Raw genomic sequence first — 14,921 nt, forward strand, 5'->3', positions numbered from 1 at the left:
CTACTTACTGCACTCTGAGGTGGTAGCAGTATGCAAAGTAATCAAGTAAAAGTAAAACCACAAAAGCATATATAATGTATTTATGTACAGTATTTAAGTATACAAGTACAAGTACAAAGTAAACAAAAAGGTTCCACTAAATCCACTAATAAGTAAGTCGGTCAGTAACAGTACTTTCCTCTGAATTATAGTGCAGTAACACTAAAGGTAGGTTAAATGTACCAAGTACAAGTACCACTGTACTTTTTAAGTAACTTATCACCTCTGGCAGCACCTAACATGACCCGAACAACATAAATTTGACTTTGGCCTCCACAGTTCCCTTGGTGGAAAAATGTAGACGTGGCTTTAACGTAAATTTAGTTTTGTTATGTTGATTTCAAAAATGGAGCTGGACGGGTTTTCTAGTTCCTAAATATTTGCTGTACGTGAACATTCTGTAACAAAAATGAACCTAAAACATCAGGCACTCAATCTCTGATACATCTCATCTTTACTCATCTTTCATAAATTTCAGATTTTAGGTCCTATTAGTTAAAGGTGCTCGGAAGCACTTAATGATTCTGCTAAGAACGTAAATCCACGCTGAACCTGCTGCAATAGTCCCAGTGAGTTACCTTCATACCTTTAGGGCAACAGTCCTCCACTCAGCTACTATGATGGCAGCACCAAAATAAAAGACGTATTCACAAATAGGAAGGGGACATCTCACAACATGGTGCACGGAAAAAAAAAAAAAAAAAACATTCAGCACGGTGTGATGACAACTTCAAATCCTCGATTACATTTGATATTTTAATATAAAAAATGTGACTAATATAAAACCGTTATTTCCTCAGTTCAATTTGAAAAATGCTGACTGAATATTATTTTGCTTAGTTTTTAGACCAATGTTATATACAAATGCATATTGTGCTTACAGGAATATGTATCTTACTTTTAACCCTTTTTTGTGAATGTTATGTAAATAAAAATTGCTTGTGTAGAAGTATTAAAGAAAGCAATTATTCAAATATTACGAACAAATGAAGTCCTCCGCAGAGATCCCATCGTGTTTTGTTGTGCTCATGTAGAATTTGTCTGTTCAATCTGTTTAAAATACCAACTGTTTGACTGCTGTTGCCTTTGTGCATTATATCGTCCACATACAGTTTGATTCATCTGACCCATCAACATTAACCTGAGCCACCTTTACCTCATGGACCTTTCAAGCGATAAGTGAAATGTTCGGATTTTCTGAGTCAAGATGTGCCAATAACCCTCAGTGGGCTTCACTTTAGTCTTTATTGTTTCCTCTGTGCACCAGCTGCTGGTTCCCCTGCAGGATTCACTGGCGGCTCAACAAAAGAAAACATTCTCAGGTGCTGTTGCTCTTGTAAGTGGCACCGATTAACCAGGCCTGCTAATGGACAAATACAGCAAACACACAGTAGCACACTGGATAGTGTTTAATTCAGTCATATATCGTGAAGCAGATTCAGAGACAGGTGAACATTAGTGGAAGATAAACAGCGAATGTGTGGTTTCACAGATATGCTTTTTTTTTTCTTTTTCTGTAAGACAGTGACTGGGAAGTATTTCATATAGCTAACCACAAACACAACTTGTCGTTATCGTCTGTGTTCCAGAAGGTTGGGAAGAAAAGGAAGACGTGGCCCGGCCTCCAGGCGCATGTCCTCAAGGGGGTTTTTGGTGTCCGTTGATGGGACACCCTGACTGAGAACAGAAAAATAAACTGTAAGTGAAGAGGACCAGAAACAATAAACATGAAGGGAAATCAGAGTGAGAAAATGTCTTCAGGAGAAATGTCCCAGTAAGTAATGGCAGTTCAAAGGATGCCTAAAACTCTGCATTGAGCAAAAGTTGGATAAAAAGGTTTTTCCGACATCGAAGCCACATGTTTAGATTCCCAAGTCAGTGTCACAGCCTCAGGCAGGAAACTCTTCTCAGTACTGCATAAATACCGTGCTGACCGCAGAGGTACCTGCTTTCATGCGAGACAGTTTTATCAAAGTAAAGGAAAACTGCACTTTAATCATATTCCTTTAAATAAAACCCAGATTTAGGGTTATCAAATCAATCAAAGGGCCACAGTGCTGCAGATGAGTCCATCAAACTCTGTAGTCCACAGGATTCACATAGCTTATGTTATACATTAAACCTTGGAAACACCATTTGGATTTTGTATACACAGCTTAACACAGTAATGTGAAAAAGTGACCCGGAGCTTAGGCCACATTGGGGTCATGTATGGCCTGCAGCAGCATGTGCGGTTTGGAGAGTGTTCTAGACAAAAACTGATGGTACATCCTTTATTTCAGTGCCCAGGAACAATGTGCACTTAGGTTCAAATAACAAAAGCCTCCTGTGGCTGAAGGGATCATGACTTGTTTTTCTAGATGTACTGATGATGCAATTGCAGATTGATGAAGTTTGCAGGTTAATGTTCCTATCGATTGTGAGCATGGATGGATTACTGGGCACAGGGCAATGGGCACGACGTGTCAGGGAGACCCTGGGCCAGACCTTTTGTATGAAGTACTTCTTAAGATTTCTCATCTAATATGTCACACAGCTCAAATAAAAGAATCAGCAGAAAACAAAATCAAAGTCCCATAAGGAAAGAGAAAAAAAAATGAAAGGAACACAAAGAGATGACAAACTGTTGAAAAATAACTTAAATACACAAAAAGAGACACACAATTTAAAAAAGACACATGAACCCAAATGAAACATAAATGTCACGACTACCAACAATAAATGCAAAGTGACAGGAGCCAAAAATGAACAAGTAAATAATAATATAATAATGTTTTTTTTATAAAGCCTAAAATTATAATATAATTGAACAAAAACACTTTTTATACAGAATTCTGCCTCCAAAACATAAAAATTCAAAACAGACATTTATATGTAGATGTAAATTGGCGTGAGGAGATCACATGGCCTGACGACGTCACATCCATCACAGACATTGGATTAAAAAAGAGAAAAAAGTCCAACATTTACCAGCTTGCTGTTGGCTGTTGGCTGTGTTTGGTGTTTGAGCCACAGGCTGTACGCAGGACATTAGCTTGGCGTTATGGTGACAAACAGTAAGAGCATTTTTACTCAATTTGAAATGCACTGACATTGTCCTGGGAGTATTCCAGAAAGCAGCAGAGCTACTGTATTTGATCTCAGGTTCAGGGTAAGTGGCCATGCAACTAAATAAACTCAATGGTTTTTTAGGAACCGGGTGCTGAACATTGCGTTCGGCACTTGATGCCATTGACGACTTAATATGCAGCAGGCCCATCGGCCTCCCAAACAAGTTGTTTTAACGCATTTCCTCTTTTAAACCGTTCTTGTTCGAGGTGCACAAATGCACCGGAGCTTGACCTGCATATCACTAAAACAAGTCCCCATGAGATAAAATTCTTAAATTCTCCAATAACATCTGTTTTGGCACCAGTGATAGTTATGTCTACACACTGTGAATCTGCCGTTTATATAAATCATGTCAGAGCTGGTAACATGTTTTATCATGGTTGTTTCCTCTATGTCTCCTGTGGAGCCTGCTCCTCCAGATACATTTTCTCCTCGCCGCTCGGCAGGGACTGGAAAAAAAAATAAAAAAGCATCATCTGCACTCAATCAGAATAATTATCCTAAGAAATGCACGGCAGAGCCCGTGAGAGGTGAGGGGAATGAAGTACAGGGGCTATTGGCAATCACTTCTCTGCAGTCATTATTAGTCATCTCTCTGCTGCTTTGGAAGACGACCCAGACGGCCTGGGAGGAAGCCATGTGCAGCTGACAGACAGGCAGGCAGGCAGACAGACAGAGAGAAGGCCTGATGTGACTCTGGTGCCCAGAAAGTATCAGCGGTCTCTGAAGACTCTGGCAGCACAACAGCTCCTCTGGGGACTGGCATCCATCCACACATGAGCATTAGCCTTATGTACCGTCTGTCAGGCTTCCCCGTTATCCCCACGTTTTAAAAACACTGATCTTGTCACTCAGAAGATGTGGAAGCCTTTTTAAAAAAAAAAAAAAAAAAAAAAAGCCGCACCAGCTGCCAGATAACACCTTTTCTAGTTCTTCACTGTAAAAATCCTCCAGGAGGAGAAAGCGATTGGGGGACCTGTCAGGATTTGTGAACGCTTCCTAAAGGAGGTTTTTGTGGGACATTGTGGGCCTTCATTGTAGCAAAAATGGCTTTAGAATCAAAAGTTTCAAACTGTTTTTTAAAGCAGACACACAAAGAAATAGCCCTGATTGGGTTCCAGTGCCCATGAAGCATCAGTTTTATGAACGTCTTGGCAGCCTTACAAACCCACAGGGGGCTGGCAGCTGTCCTCGGATGAACCTTTGTTTTAAATTTCAGGATTTCACTCCTGAGCTTTGCATTTGTCTCCAGTTCAAAGATTTAAAAAGAATGAACTGATTACTCCGATTTCTAAGAAGTAAATGAGAATGTGAAAATGTTCCACTGGGTACAGCGTGCCCAGGACCCCATTTCCTGTGTTCTGACACCCATTGATCCGTTTTGTGATGCAGATGAAATTCTGGTGGTGTTTTGAGTTCGGTTATAGTGTCAGGATGAGTTCACGTTCGCTAATGTTCGTCTAGTGTGTTTTCCATAGTTTTGCAGATATTTGATCAAAATAAAAGACATAATTGATTAAATAAACTTTGACCTATAGCCCCAAATCCCTAAAATCATTAGTAAATATCCTATGGGGGACGTCAGTGGCTGTATAATAATGTTTGGTAGCAGTAGGGCCACACATCATACTCCTCTCTACATACAGTAACAGTGGGAGAAGTCTGTGTCTTTGTTAAAATGCAGTGTGAAGGAACAGGGTTTTGACGGTCCTGGCACCAGAACAAGCCCACAGTGGACTGGCAGCTGTGCCCAGATGAATAAAGGCTCAGTGTTTCCCAGTGATCTGCACTTGACTCAGATCCAGAGATTGGAAAACTCTGAACTGATCACTGTACCGATAGGCCTCCCTCACAAAATCTAAAAGCACTGACGACAGCTGTAGTCAGAAACTAAATGTCCCCGGGAAGTCAAATAGGCCTGTAAGAGCCAGAGAGAGACTGACCCTGCTTTGGCTGCTTGTTCATGCGCCTCAAAATGACCGATGTTTACGCATTCGACCTGTTTCATAAGCACCAATTTGTGAGACAAGTCAGTCACGTTGGAGTGGACAAAGTCTAATTAAGCCTGGGTTTTGCATTCTTTGTCCAAACTGTATACGTTGGTCTGGACATTCCTACTTCAGGAACCTATCGACATGTTGTCAGCAATCATGCTGTAGGACATTTCTAAGGGATTATTTCGGAAACATTCTGCGGTTACCCATTGATTGCATTCGAGCAGTGTTTAACAGACCTAAAACAAGCATGAGACTCCAGTACCCATCAAGTTACAGAGTTCTGGCTGTACGACAACTCCTGTAGCGACTGGCAGTCATGTCGGTGTTTTTTGGATGTCTTCTATTTCAGTCCAGCGATCCGTCCTCGCCCCTGATCCAGAAATGTTTCAATGCAGAAGTGGTCACTGTTCAAATCTGAGTTTTTCTGCAAGGGATAAGAGAAGGTTTCCTGCACATCCTTCTCATCAGAGCGGCAGCAAATCTGTCCTTGGTTGATCAACAGAAAAGGACTTTGCCTCCTTTTTCTTGCCAAAAAAGGCAAGTTGTCTTCTCAAATGTCATGGTTTGCTTTACCATACGGGACTGACTGTTATTCCAGGAACACAAATATAAGGAATACACCTTCTTTGGGAACTTACAACAGTTTTGTGAAACTTTATGGACAACACTTGAGAATGTTGAAGGCATTACCTGTTACGAGAGGTTAGTTCAAGCTCTACGGCAGACAGAAGGGCACGTTTAGCCAAGACAAACCTTTAGTTAGGGGATTGACAGCACTGCCGCTCCCCTGTGGATTGGCTGCCATAACCAGGTGAACAACATCTCTCCCTCTAAGGTTTGCACGCATCGAACATTACGAGACTATTTTATTCCTTAGGGTTGCTGCACATGACCATCAACAAACCTTTTACGTACCCGGCTACAAAGCTCCTCGTACAACAGGTTTGACTTCTCCACCTGAGCCTCCAGGTCAGTCGCTGCATCCGCATCCCACGATGTCACTCCGCTTAAAGAAAGAATGAAAAAATAACAGGCAAGTTCAACTTGTTGTAAGTAGATTCATGTTGTAGTGGAGAGGGCGTAGGGAGTTGGCCGAGATGGAAAAAGGCTGGAGAAAGTAGAGGAATGCTGTGTTCATTGTTTCCTGCCAAGTGGGAGTGTTTTTAAAGCACTGCACCATGATATGTGTAGTTTATATACTCCAAGGTTGTAGCATAGAAAAAATAGGTGGAGAATCACTATCGACTATTTTCAAGATAGTTTTGAAGCCATTTTTGCCATTTGTTTTTTTTTTACCTGCCACTGCGGTCAGGGGCCAACAGGGGGCAGAGGAGGTTTTGTGTTAGACCGTCAGCACGTGAACTCCTCTTCAGATCCTCAGCCTTTGTCTCCAGCATGCTGACCTGCCGCAGCAGAGCTTTTCTCTCCTCCATCAGGCTGTCTTTGAATCTGTAGAGACACATCTGTTAATAAAATAAGACTATTCAGGCCAAACGACAAAGATGAGGGCAAAACAGGGGTGAAAGCATTTGATGGGTTTGTGAGATACCCGCCTCTTGACGCAGCACATCCAGCTTCGCTGCTGCTGACAAAGCCCCTCAAACTGCTCTGCTGTCTCCTGTAGTTTCCTCAGACTCCCCTCATTCTCCTGCTGTGCCTCCCTCACCTGAAAAACAAAGCGGGACCTAATGAGGGCGACTGCGGCGTCAGCCTCTGTCTGTCTGGGCTCAAATGTGGATCAGGAAAACAACACATTTCCAGGACTTGCAGGACGTTCACGATAATTCCAGGAGTCCACCACAAATAAATGCTCTCATTATGTTTCTCACGGGCTTCGAAGACGATTGTTTTCTTCGCAGACGTCTCGAAGGATAGATCATTGTAGGTCTGTTTGTTCTTTTGTGGACTGGTTGAAGGATTGTAAGACTCCTGACAGGACGGAGAAATGCTTCGCTTTATTGTCCAGAGCCAACACACACTAACGAAAACACCAGCGAAATCGGCATTAGTGGTCGTAGTTTTTTTAGCATTTGAATGCAGTGGGCGAATTGTAACCTTGAGGTTTTAGGTTTCATGAAATGAACTTGTAGTCCAGAGGCAGGTTGCTGTTTTCCTTTAACTGGAGCTCTGCCACGTTGACCTAAATTAGCCTGAGACATCCTGTGCAGTGCTAATCCATTACTTCTGATTGGAGCAGCTTGGCAGCCGGATGATGCCATGCTGTATTATTCCTGGATGAGTTGGCTACAAGCTTGAGAAAGACAAACCCTCCACTATCACTGCTTTTACTCTGCTGCCACAGAACAGACTGAACTGAGCAGATACCTGCTGGATTAAAGTGACACTGCAATAACGTTTAGAAATAACACCACACAGTTATTGTGCCGTAATTATTAACTCTTTTATTTACTCGTTTTTCCGTGTTAAAAACCCGAATGATTAATCATAAGTAAAATGAAAAGGCAATGAAATAAGAATGAATTCAAATAAATACAGAAAATAAACAAATTTTTTCATCAAGCAGCGACGATATCAAACTAATATTGAAATAACCCAGAACATTTTCTATAAATTATCTCAGCATTATGAAATTTTATATAATTTCATGCTTCCTTTCACAATAAAAGAGCTTATTGTTGCTACTTTTTATGGAATTGTTTGTAATGTGTCTGTCACAGCGCAAAGCTAGTGTGATTTGCTCTCTGCTTATTTCAAAGACACACAACTATTGCTGTCAGTTTTCTGCCTATTTGTGTTGACTTCAGCTCTGCGCTCAGAGTATTTATACTTGACTTGATATGAACTTGATTTTTTGCTTCAGTATATTATAGGAGAATCCATGGGTCATTTCCAAAATGTGGCAAAGCTCCAACTATTACCTTTACATTTCTGACTGAATCTAGGTTCCTTTACCTCCTCCTGATGTGCTCTGCGTAAATCCTTCAGCTCTTCTGTCAGAGTTTTGTTGATGTCTTGTAGCTCTTTCAGCTCCACTGTCTTACTGTTGATGACAAATACGAAAGGACATTATTACGTCTTACTTGTGTCTTGAAAAGCAGGTTGACCCCAATTGCAAACTCACAAACTCCAGAGAGACATTACCTTAACTGAAGGTTCCTCCAAGTGATGGCATCTGGAGGCATTTTTTTTTTTTTTTAGCCAGAAGAAGAGACATATTTTAATAAAAAACATTATTATGAACAAGTTGAAAATTGGTGACGTTTCCCTTTAATGGAATGTCCATCCATCTACTCATGTAATACGCAAACTACAACCGGGAAAAGACGGCTCTTATAGTTTGACAACAGATTTGATCACCCTCACGTATTTTGTATTACATTTTTTTTATGACATTATTAAAAAACTAACTGGGAAAAGATGTATTTTTCTTTCAATTTCAAGTAGATGCCTGTTTGGATTATTTTCAGTGTTTACTCAGGTGTGTCTTCCTCAGATCTATTTAGATTCATCTCTATTTCTATTTGTCCTCCGGATATGAGTTACATTTTCACAAGTCTATTAATGCATTTTCTGTTAGTATTGATAAGAATTCTAAGTCAAATAGAAAAATGTAAATATTATGCTCCCTGTTAATGTTCTCACTTGCAGGCTGCTGTGTCCCTGAATCATAATGTGATGACATATTCTGACGCTAAGCCAACTTTCCAAACTCTCCACGGGGATTTAGAGTCAGCACACCGAGGCACAGCCCTGCTCAGAGGACCACTGCGTTTCTGGCTGGCCTAAAATGACACGTTGGGGCTCAGTGTTTTCGTTCGGTCTTGAGACAACAGTTGGAGATGAAGGTCTTCTCTGTGGGTTTGCAGAGCAGCTGGTGACAGCTTGGCTTCAGTTAGTCGGAGATGGTAATCAAACAATGTGTTTTTTATTAATACGAATGTTTCTTCTTCCAGTCTGCAGCCTTATCTGGATTGATGTGTGTTTTTACACTTGGGTCAGTTTTAACAGCTGGGTGAAACATGGAGGAATGTGTTTAAATCGAGCCGTCAACGATTCATTATGGCTAAGAGCAACAAGGTTACCGCAGTCATTTTTTTCAGGTATTTCCTCCACGGCGTCCCGTCTGCTGAGGCACAGATCCTGGTCTCCAGACTCCATCATTTTTGTGTCAACATTAATGTGCACTAGAAACTAGATTAGAGGGAGGCAACAACAGTTTCTAACTTGCTCCTTTGTACTGTGTATAAGGACGCAAGTTGAATAGTAAAAAGACTTCCATTGCATACTTTTTATGCTATGTCTATATTTTAATATCTTTACTGCTTCGATATGTTGTTAATTTTTAATTCAATTATTGATTTGTCTAAATTTTGCACAATCTCCTTATGCAGTCTGAGATGATAGCTGCCTACCTGCGGAGCTCCATCTCGAGGCTCTCTGTCAATGCAGCTCTGTGCTGGGCCTCAGCGTGCAGCTCCTCTACCAGGCCCACTAGCTTCCCCTCGGAGCTCTGCACGCACAGCAGCTCTGAACCGACCTGCTGCAGAACTTCAGTGTGCCGGGAACTGTCCTCCGCCAGCAGGATCAAACGCTGCTGCAGCAAGTCCACCAAGTACTGCGGGGGGAGACACGTGGACAAATCCACACACAGATCCTCATTAGTTAAGTACATACATTTAAGTAATGTATATACTTTTTGCTGCTTTTACTTCACCTATTTTATAGCTGCTCGTGTCACTTTCTTTTACAGCGCACTAAAATAATCATCACACATGTTGAAATGAACATATTAGCCGTACATAATCATCTTTGTGTCGGCACTTCCTGCTTCTCCTGAGCTCTCTGGAGACATCCTCATCATATCATGATTATCTTGTGCAGAATGTACAAGTCAAATACACCTATAGGTCAAATAGTTGTGACATGCCCAAACCTGAAACTATATCACGTCTAAGCTGAGAAGTAAGTGAGTCACTCTCTCCACATCTGTAGCTATTCATCCATTTTCTTTTTTAATCGCGCACCTTCCAGGAACAACTAGCGAAACAGCTGAAGTTGTACACAAAGCTGTGCACAATATTGTCGTGAAAACTTTGACAGCCCCTTGAAATCCGGCGAGGCCGCCACAATCAGTCTGTTCCCAGTCTTGGTTCTGGGTCATAAATAAAGACTTTGATTATTGGCACATACAAAACAAAGAACGTTTCTGGGGATTCTTATTCTTCTGGTTTCTCTCGTTTTTGTTTTTTTTTTTGTTTGTTTTCTTTTGTCCTGGGAAATACTGGATTCAGGTCTTAAAAACATTTAAATAAACGGTGCTTTAACTCTTTAACTGCAATTAGAGTTGAGCAGCTAAATCTTGGTAACTAGTGCCAAGCCCTGTGTGTTAACACGGGCACTTACTGGTAGCCTAATACTAGTGCAATAACAGTAATTGTGGCATAGGTGGCTCACTGGCCACGGCTGCGTACATTTAAATTGCAGCATTGTAATAAACTGCAAGGTTGAATGACAAGCATTTTTTTTAAATCGCTCCGAATTGGGCAGGTAAATATTTCCCGACAAGACTCTAATTGCCACACTGACATCTGAGGTGGAAATGGAGCTGAATGTTGCTTTGGGAATTATTGTGAGCGAAAGTGGTTCATAGTGACAAAGCTGCAGAGGATTATCAGCTCACTCTGCAGCTCTGCAGAGCTTTAAAAGCCTCTTGTAATGAATAGTTTGGGGTTTTACGGCACATTTGCTGTATGGATTGCCCTCAGCGCTTTTATCAACCTTTTTAGGAGCAGAAGCATAACGAAGAAAACCCAAGCTACTTGGTCAGCATCAACAGCAACTGGCCACATTTAGAGAGTAGTGAAGCATAAGCAGGTAATGAGGACTGTGCGACGGTGGTTTTGGGGAGTTTTTCCCCTCAAAGTGGCCCAAAAACAATTATGTACTTAGCACTGAAAGAGCATAATTGTTCCTTATATTTGAGCTCAAAATATCCATATAACATCGATACAATTATGCCTATGAAGCCTGTGACTGAACCCGAACGCGATTTCTAAATTTCCATCTAAAACCAATGCAAACCCTTGAGTTTGGGTCACCACCTTCTAGAGCGCAGTGTTTCTTTTCTTTTTTTCTGGCTGTAGTTTAAAACATCGCTGATGAAAAGCAGTGACAAACAACAAGATGAAGGATGCTAAATTAAAAAAAAAAAATGACCTGAGGGCAGAGCTGGCTGATAAGTCTACCAGCGAATCCTTTCATCTACAGTCGTATATCCCATGTTGGTGGTGGGAAAACAGAGATTATAGCAGCTTTAGGACAGTCTCGAATATACAGTAGACAAACAACCCTGAGTCATTGTTGTTTCATTATTGCACTAATTATTTCTTTCTCTTTGCCCACAGAGCAGCTCTGCCACTGACTGGCCACCTGTTGCTGGTGGATCCTGCTGATTAGTTGGTTCTGTTTGATCCTCAGCTCCGTGTTCGCCTGCTCCTGGTGGAGGAGACGAGTCGCCACAACCTCCAGATCATTGTGCAGCTTCTTCTCCCTCTCTATGGACAACAGAAAGTCCCTGTCGAGCACTGCTGCAGCCGCACAAAGGACAGGAGCAAAGTCAGGTTGGACAGTGAAGTCTTAACTGTAGGTCAACAGAACATTGTCTTGATGTAGGATACTGAAAGGTACAAATACTTTAATAAACTACAGCAAGCTATTGAGAAAATCACCACACTTATGCAAGAAGGCCTAAAACTATTGGGTATGAATTTAATAAAGCTCAGGTTCTTGCCTTTAAATCTTCCCTTCTTCACCTAATAAACTATCAAAAAACGTTGGCTTTGGGGTCAAGTTTTTTCATTTGGCCATACAAGTTGGAACCAGTCAGTTTTATTTTTGCTTTATTCTGCCATGAAATGATCCATCACGTACGAGCGCTGCATTTGTCTTGAGTTGCAACGGTTTTAATTCAAACAGCATGTTATACAACGTACATAGATAAAGCAGAGGGACGATCAGAAAACCAAGCGGTAAGATTACCAAGTTCAAACAAAAGAAGCTAATTCGAAGCCAAAGTTGAAACTATTATTTTCCAAAAAAAGGAACAATGCGAGTTTCGATCATCCTCCCAGAAAAACCATCTGTCACTGATATTTTCTCATGCCGACAAAAGAAAGCTTCATTTCAATGTTGCAAACTTTGAAAAAGAAAAGCACATTCGTAAAAGTACCTCTGTCCCAAACACCATATGTGGATCGCTTTTACGTGGTAATGAATCATCTTCACTTTCAGCCAAAATATGTCAAAATAAAGAACAGGGTCACTGACACAATTACTACAGTTAAAACTGATGAGGTGACTTCCTACAATATGCATTAATAATGTGGTCGTGTTTTATTAGCTGATAGCATCGGGCGATATCTGCGTGCAATTTCACAGATGAGTTCATTCCAACTATTCAACCTCCAAAGAGGAAAGATCATTGGAAGTTTCACATAACTTCCACAGATTGGACAAATGTCCAGAATATAAAGACAGATTAGGGTACCAGAACTTTTCCCGTGTCACATCAATCATCTCATGACTCTTTGGCGACACTTTAAAGAGGCCCAGGTCCTGGACTTGGAAGAAAACCACTGGATTAAAGTAAAAACCCCAACGCTCTGACATTCACACATCAGTGCATCAGTTACAAGCTAATAAGAAAAATAATAAAGCATCAGTCATAAAGGGCGTTTTTCAGCAGAGAGTACTTCTTATAGTACACCATCACCATTGTACACTGACTTAGGAAAAGATCTGAATACTGCTTACATTATATCTCTGGGATACTAAAGGCATAATATTCAGCTTTTTTTTCCACATACAAACACAGGAGTTTGTGAATTTTTGTTTTATTTTTAACAAATACTACATAGTCTTAACTTTTTAAGCTTCTACAGATTCAGATGCAACCACGAGAGAGTCGAAGTTACTCTTTGGATAAACTGTGTACAAATATGAATCAACTAAACACTGTTTGTGCAGGTCCTTATCTTTAAAACAGACTTTTTTTATTGTATTGCCTGATTACTTGGTCAGGACTGTGGTGTATTGTGATATTGTCTGGTAACATTTTTTCACAGTGACCTTGGCTTTATTAAAGTCAGAAATATAACCAGGGAACCAAAGGCACAGTTTCACCTTAAGGTCATGACCTTTGAGCCATGTTCATTTACATCCCTCTTGTGTATCGTTTCTAGCACTCTCATCTTACCACTTACCACAGGCCTATGCACCTCTTTAGTCAGTTACAAGGTTTCCTGTACCTGATTTCATGATATGAAACTGGATTGAAACATTAACCTAATAATCCACCAATATCCCGGTAAATAGCAGGATAACACAGTTTTAGAATCTGTCAGTTTGGTTTTTATAGCACTGCAACTGAGTCTGGAGCATTTTCTAATTAAATATTAAGTTAAGTTGGTTAAAAACAGTTCCCTCGATTATAACGCTAACTTAGAGGAAACACATTCAGTCACCAACGTATTAGTTACACTTAGCTAAAACTAGTGCAGCCTAATAAAACAGTCCTGCCGTAAGTGTGGATTAAATCTGATCGTTTACGAAAATGGTAGCTGTAACGGAGAGATCGAGCTAGATGTACCTAATAAACTGACCTCAGTTAATTGGCTGAACCGCTGTCGTGCTGGTACATCTCTAAAATGCCAGTGGAACTTTGTTCTCAGAGGTCCAGGTTCAGAGCTCCATCACTTACCTTTGTCATGAGCCAGACGGGTGCACTTGGCCGTCAGATACTGGATCTGACTGTAGTCTTCGTCCCGCTGGGCCCTGAAAAACCTCCTCATGCTCCCCCGCGTCCAAACAGGCTCTCCCCTCTCTAAATCTTCTCCCACCTTCCCATGATCCTTTTGGGCGGGGCAGTGTGACCCATACGGTGAAAGAAGACGGAGCGTGCACTTTCCCTTCAATATTTAACTCCCTCTCTGCAACCTGACAGTCTTGGAGAAGACTCATACCTGGACTGCACCTACAAGTTTAAGCAATAATCCAGGCTGCTGTTGTCATAACACAGCGCTGAGGCGTGTAACTGGGCTTTTGTTTCCATCGCGCTCGCTCCTTGAAAAAATAGGAAAACTATGACTTGCTTCATGCACAAAGCTTGATCTGACACTATATGAACATTTTGCTTTACAAATTTCGCCCAAGGCAGCGAGCGATGCAGGACAGTGCTGAAACAAGTCGAGCATGTCGTGTCTAGCAGGCAAGGTTCTTTGTAGCAGCAGCCTCGGGTTAGTACCTTTAGAATATAGGATTGTTTTAACACATTTAATGGAAGGTATGCAACAACATTTTATATTTTATGTGCCAGGTGTGTCAGTATCGTGTAAGTTAAACTGCAAAATAAGTTCTAAACAGATTTTTTTTTGCTGTATGTGTAGTGATGCAGAACCAGATCTAAACCTTTTGAACTTTGATTTTTAAGAGACAGCAATAAATCAAGAAGACTGCGTCGTCTTGATGTGTTAGTTTCTTTTTTCAATAACTCAGTTCTGATTATGGGAATGAATTCTTCATATCCTTTATAGACAGCAATGCGTCCTCGAGTGCTCTGGATTATTTGTGGTCAGTCAGATGTTGAAAGCTGCTAAGTAGAAATCTGTAATCCAGCTGTGCAGTGGATTGTTTCCTGTTATCACACGTCCTGTCAGCAGAGGGAGACAAACAGACTCTTCTGAATCACCTGATCCTTAATTGGTTTTTGACAAGTTTTATTTTGTAATTTTTTTCTCTAAGATTTTTTTAATCACA

At 41.0% G+C, this 14,921-nt stretch overlaps 1 protein-coding gene across 1 annotated transcript; it reads right to left on the reverse strand.

Moving 5' to 3' along the window:
- Positions 1 to 1,722: 1,722 nt before the first annotated feature.
- On the reverse strand, positions 1,723 to 14,809 carry LOC137133844 (hyaluronan-mediated motility receptor). Its single transcript, XM_067517855.1, has 7 exons — positions 13,867 to 14,809; positions 11,538 to 11,695; positions 9,521 to 9,723; positions 8,061 to 8,148; positions 6,701 to 6,813; positions 6,444 to 6,596; positions 1,723 to 6,153 (listed from the first exon to the last, which is right to left on the reverse strand). The coding sequence occupies exons 1-7, from the start codon at positions 13,955 to 13,957 to the stop codon at positions 6,021 to 6,023; spliced, it is 939 nt and encodes a 312-aa protein (XP_067373956.1). The 5' UTR covers positions 13,958 to 14,809; the 3' UTR covers positions 1,723 to 6,020.
- Positions 14,810 to 14,921: the final 112 nt, after the last annotated feature.

The sequence above is a fragment of the Channa argus genome, chromosome 10 (genome assembly GCF_033026475.1).
Source record: "Channa argus isolate prfri chromosome 10, Channa argus male v1.0, whole genome shotgun sequence".
NCBI lineage: Eukaryota > Metazoa > Chordata > Actinopteri > Anabantiformes > Channidae > Channa > Channa argus.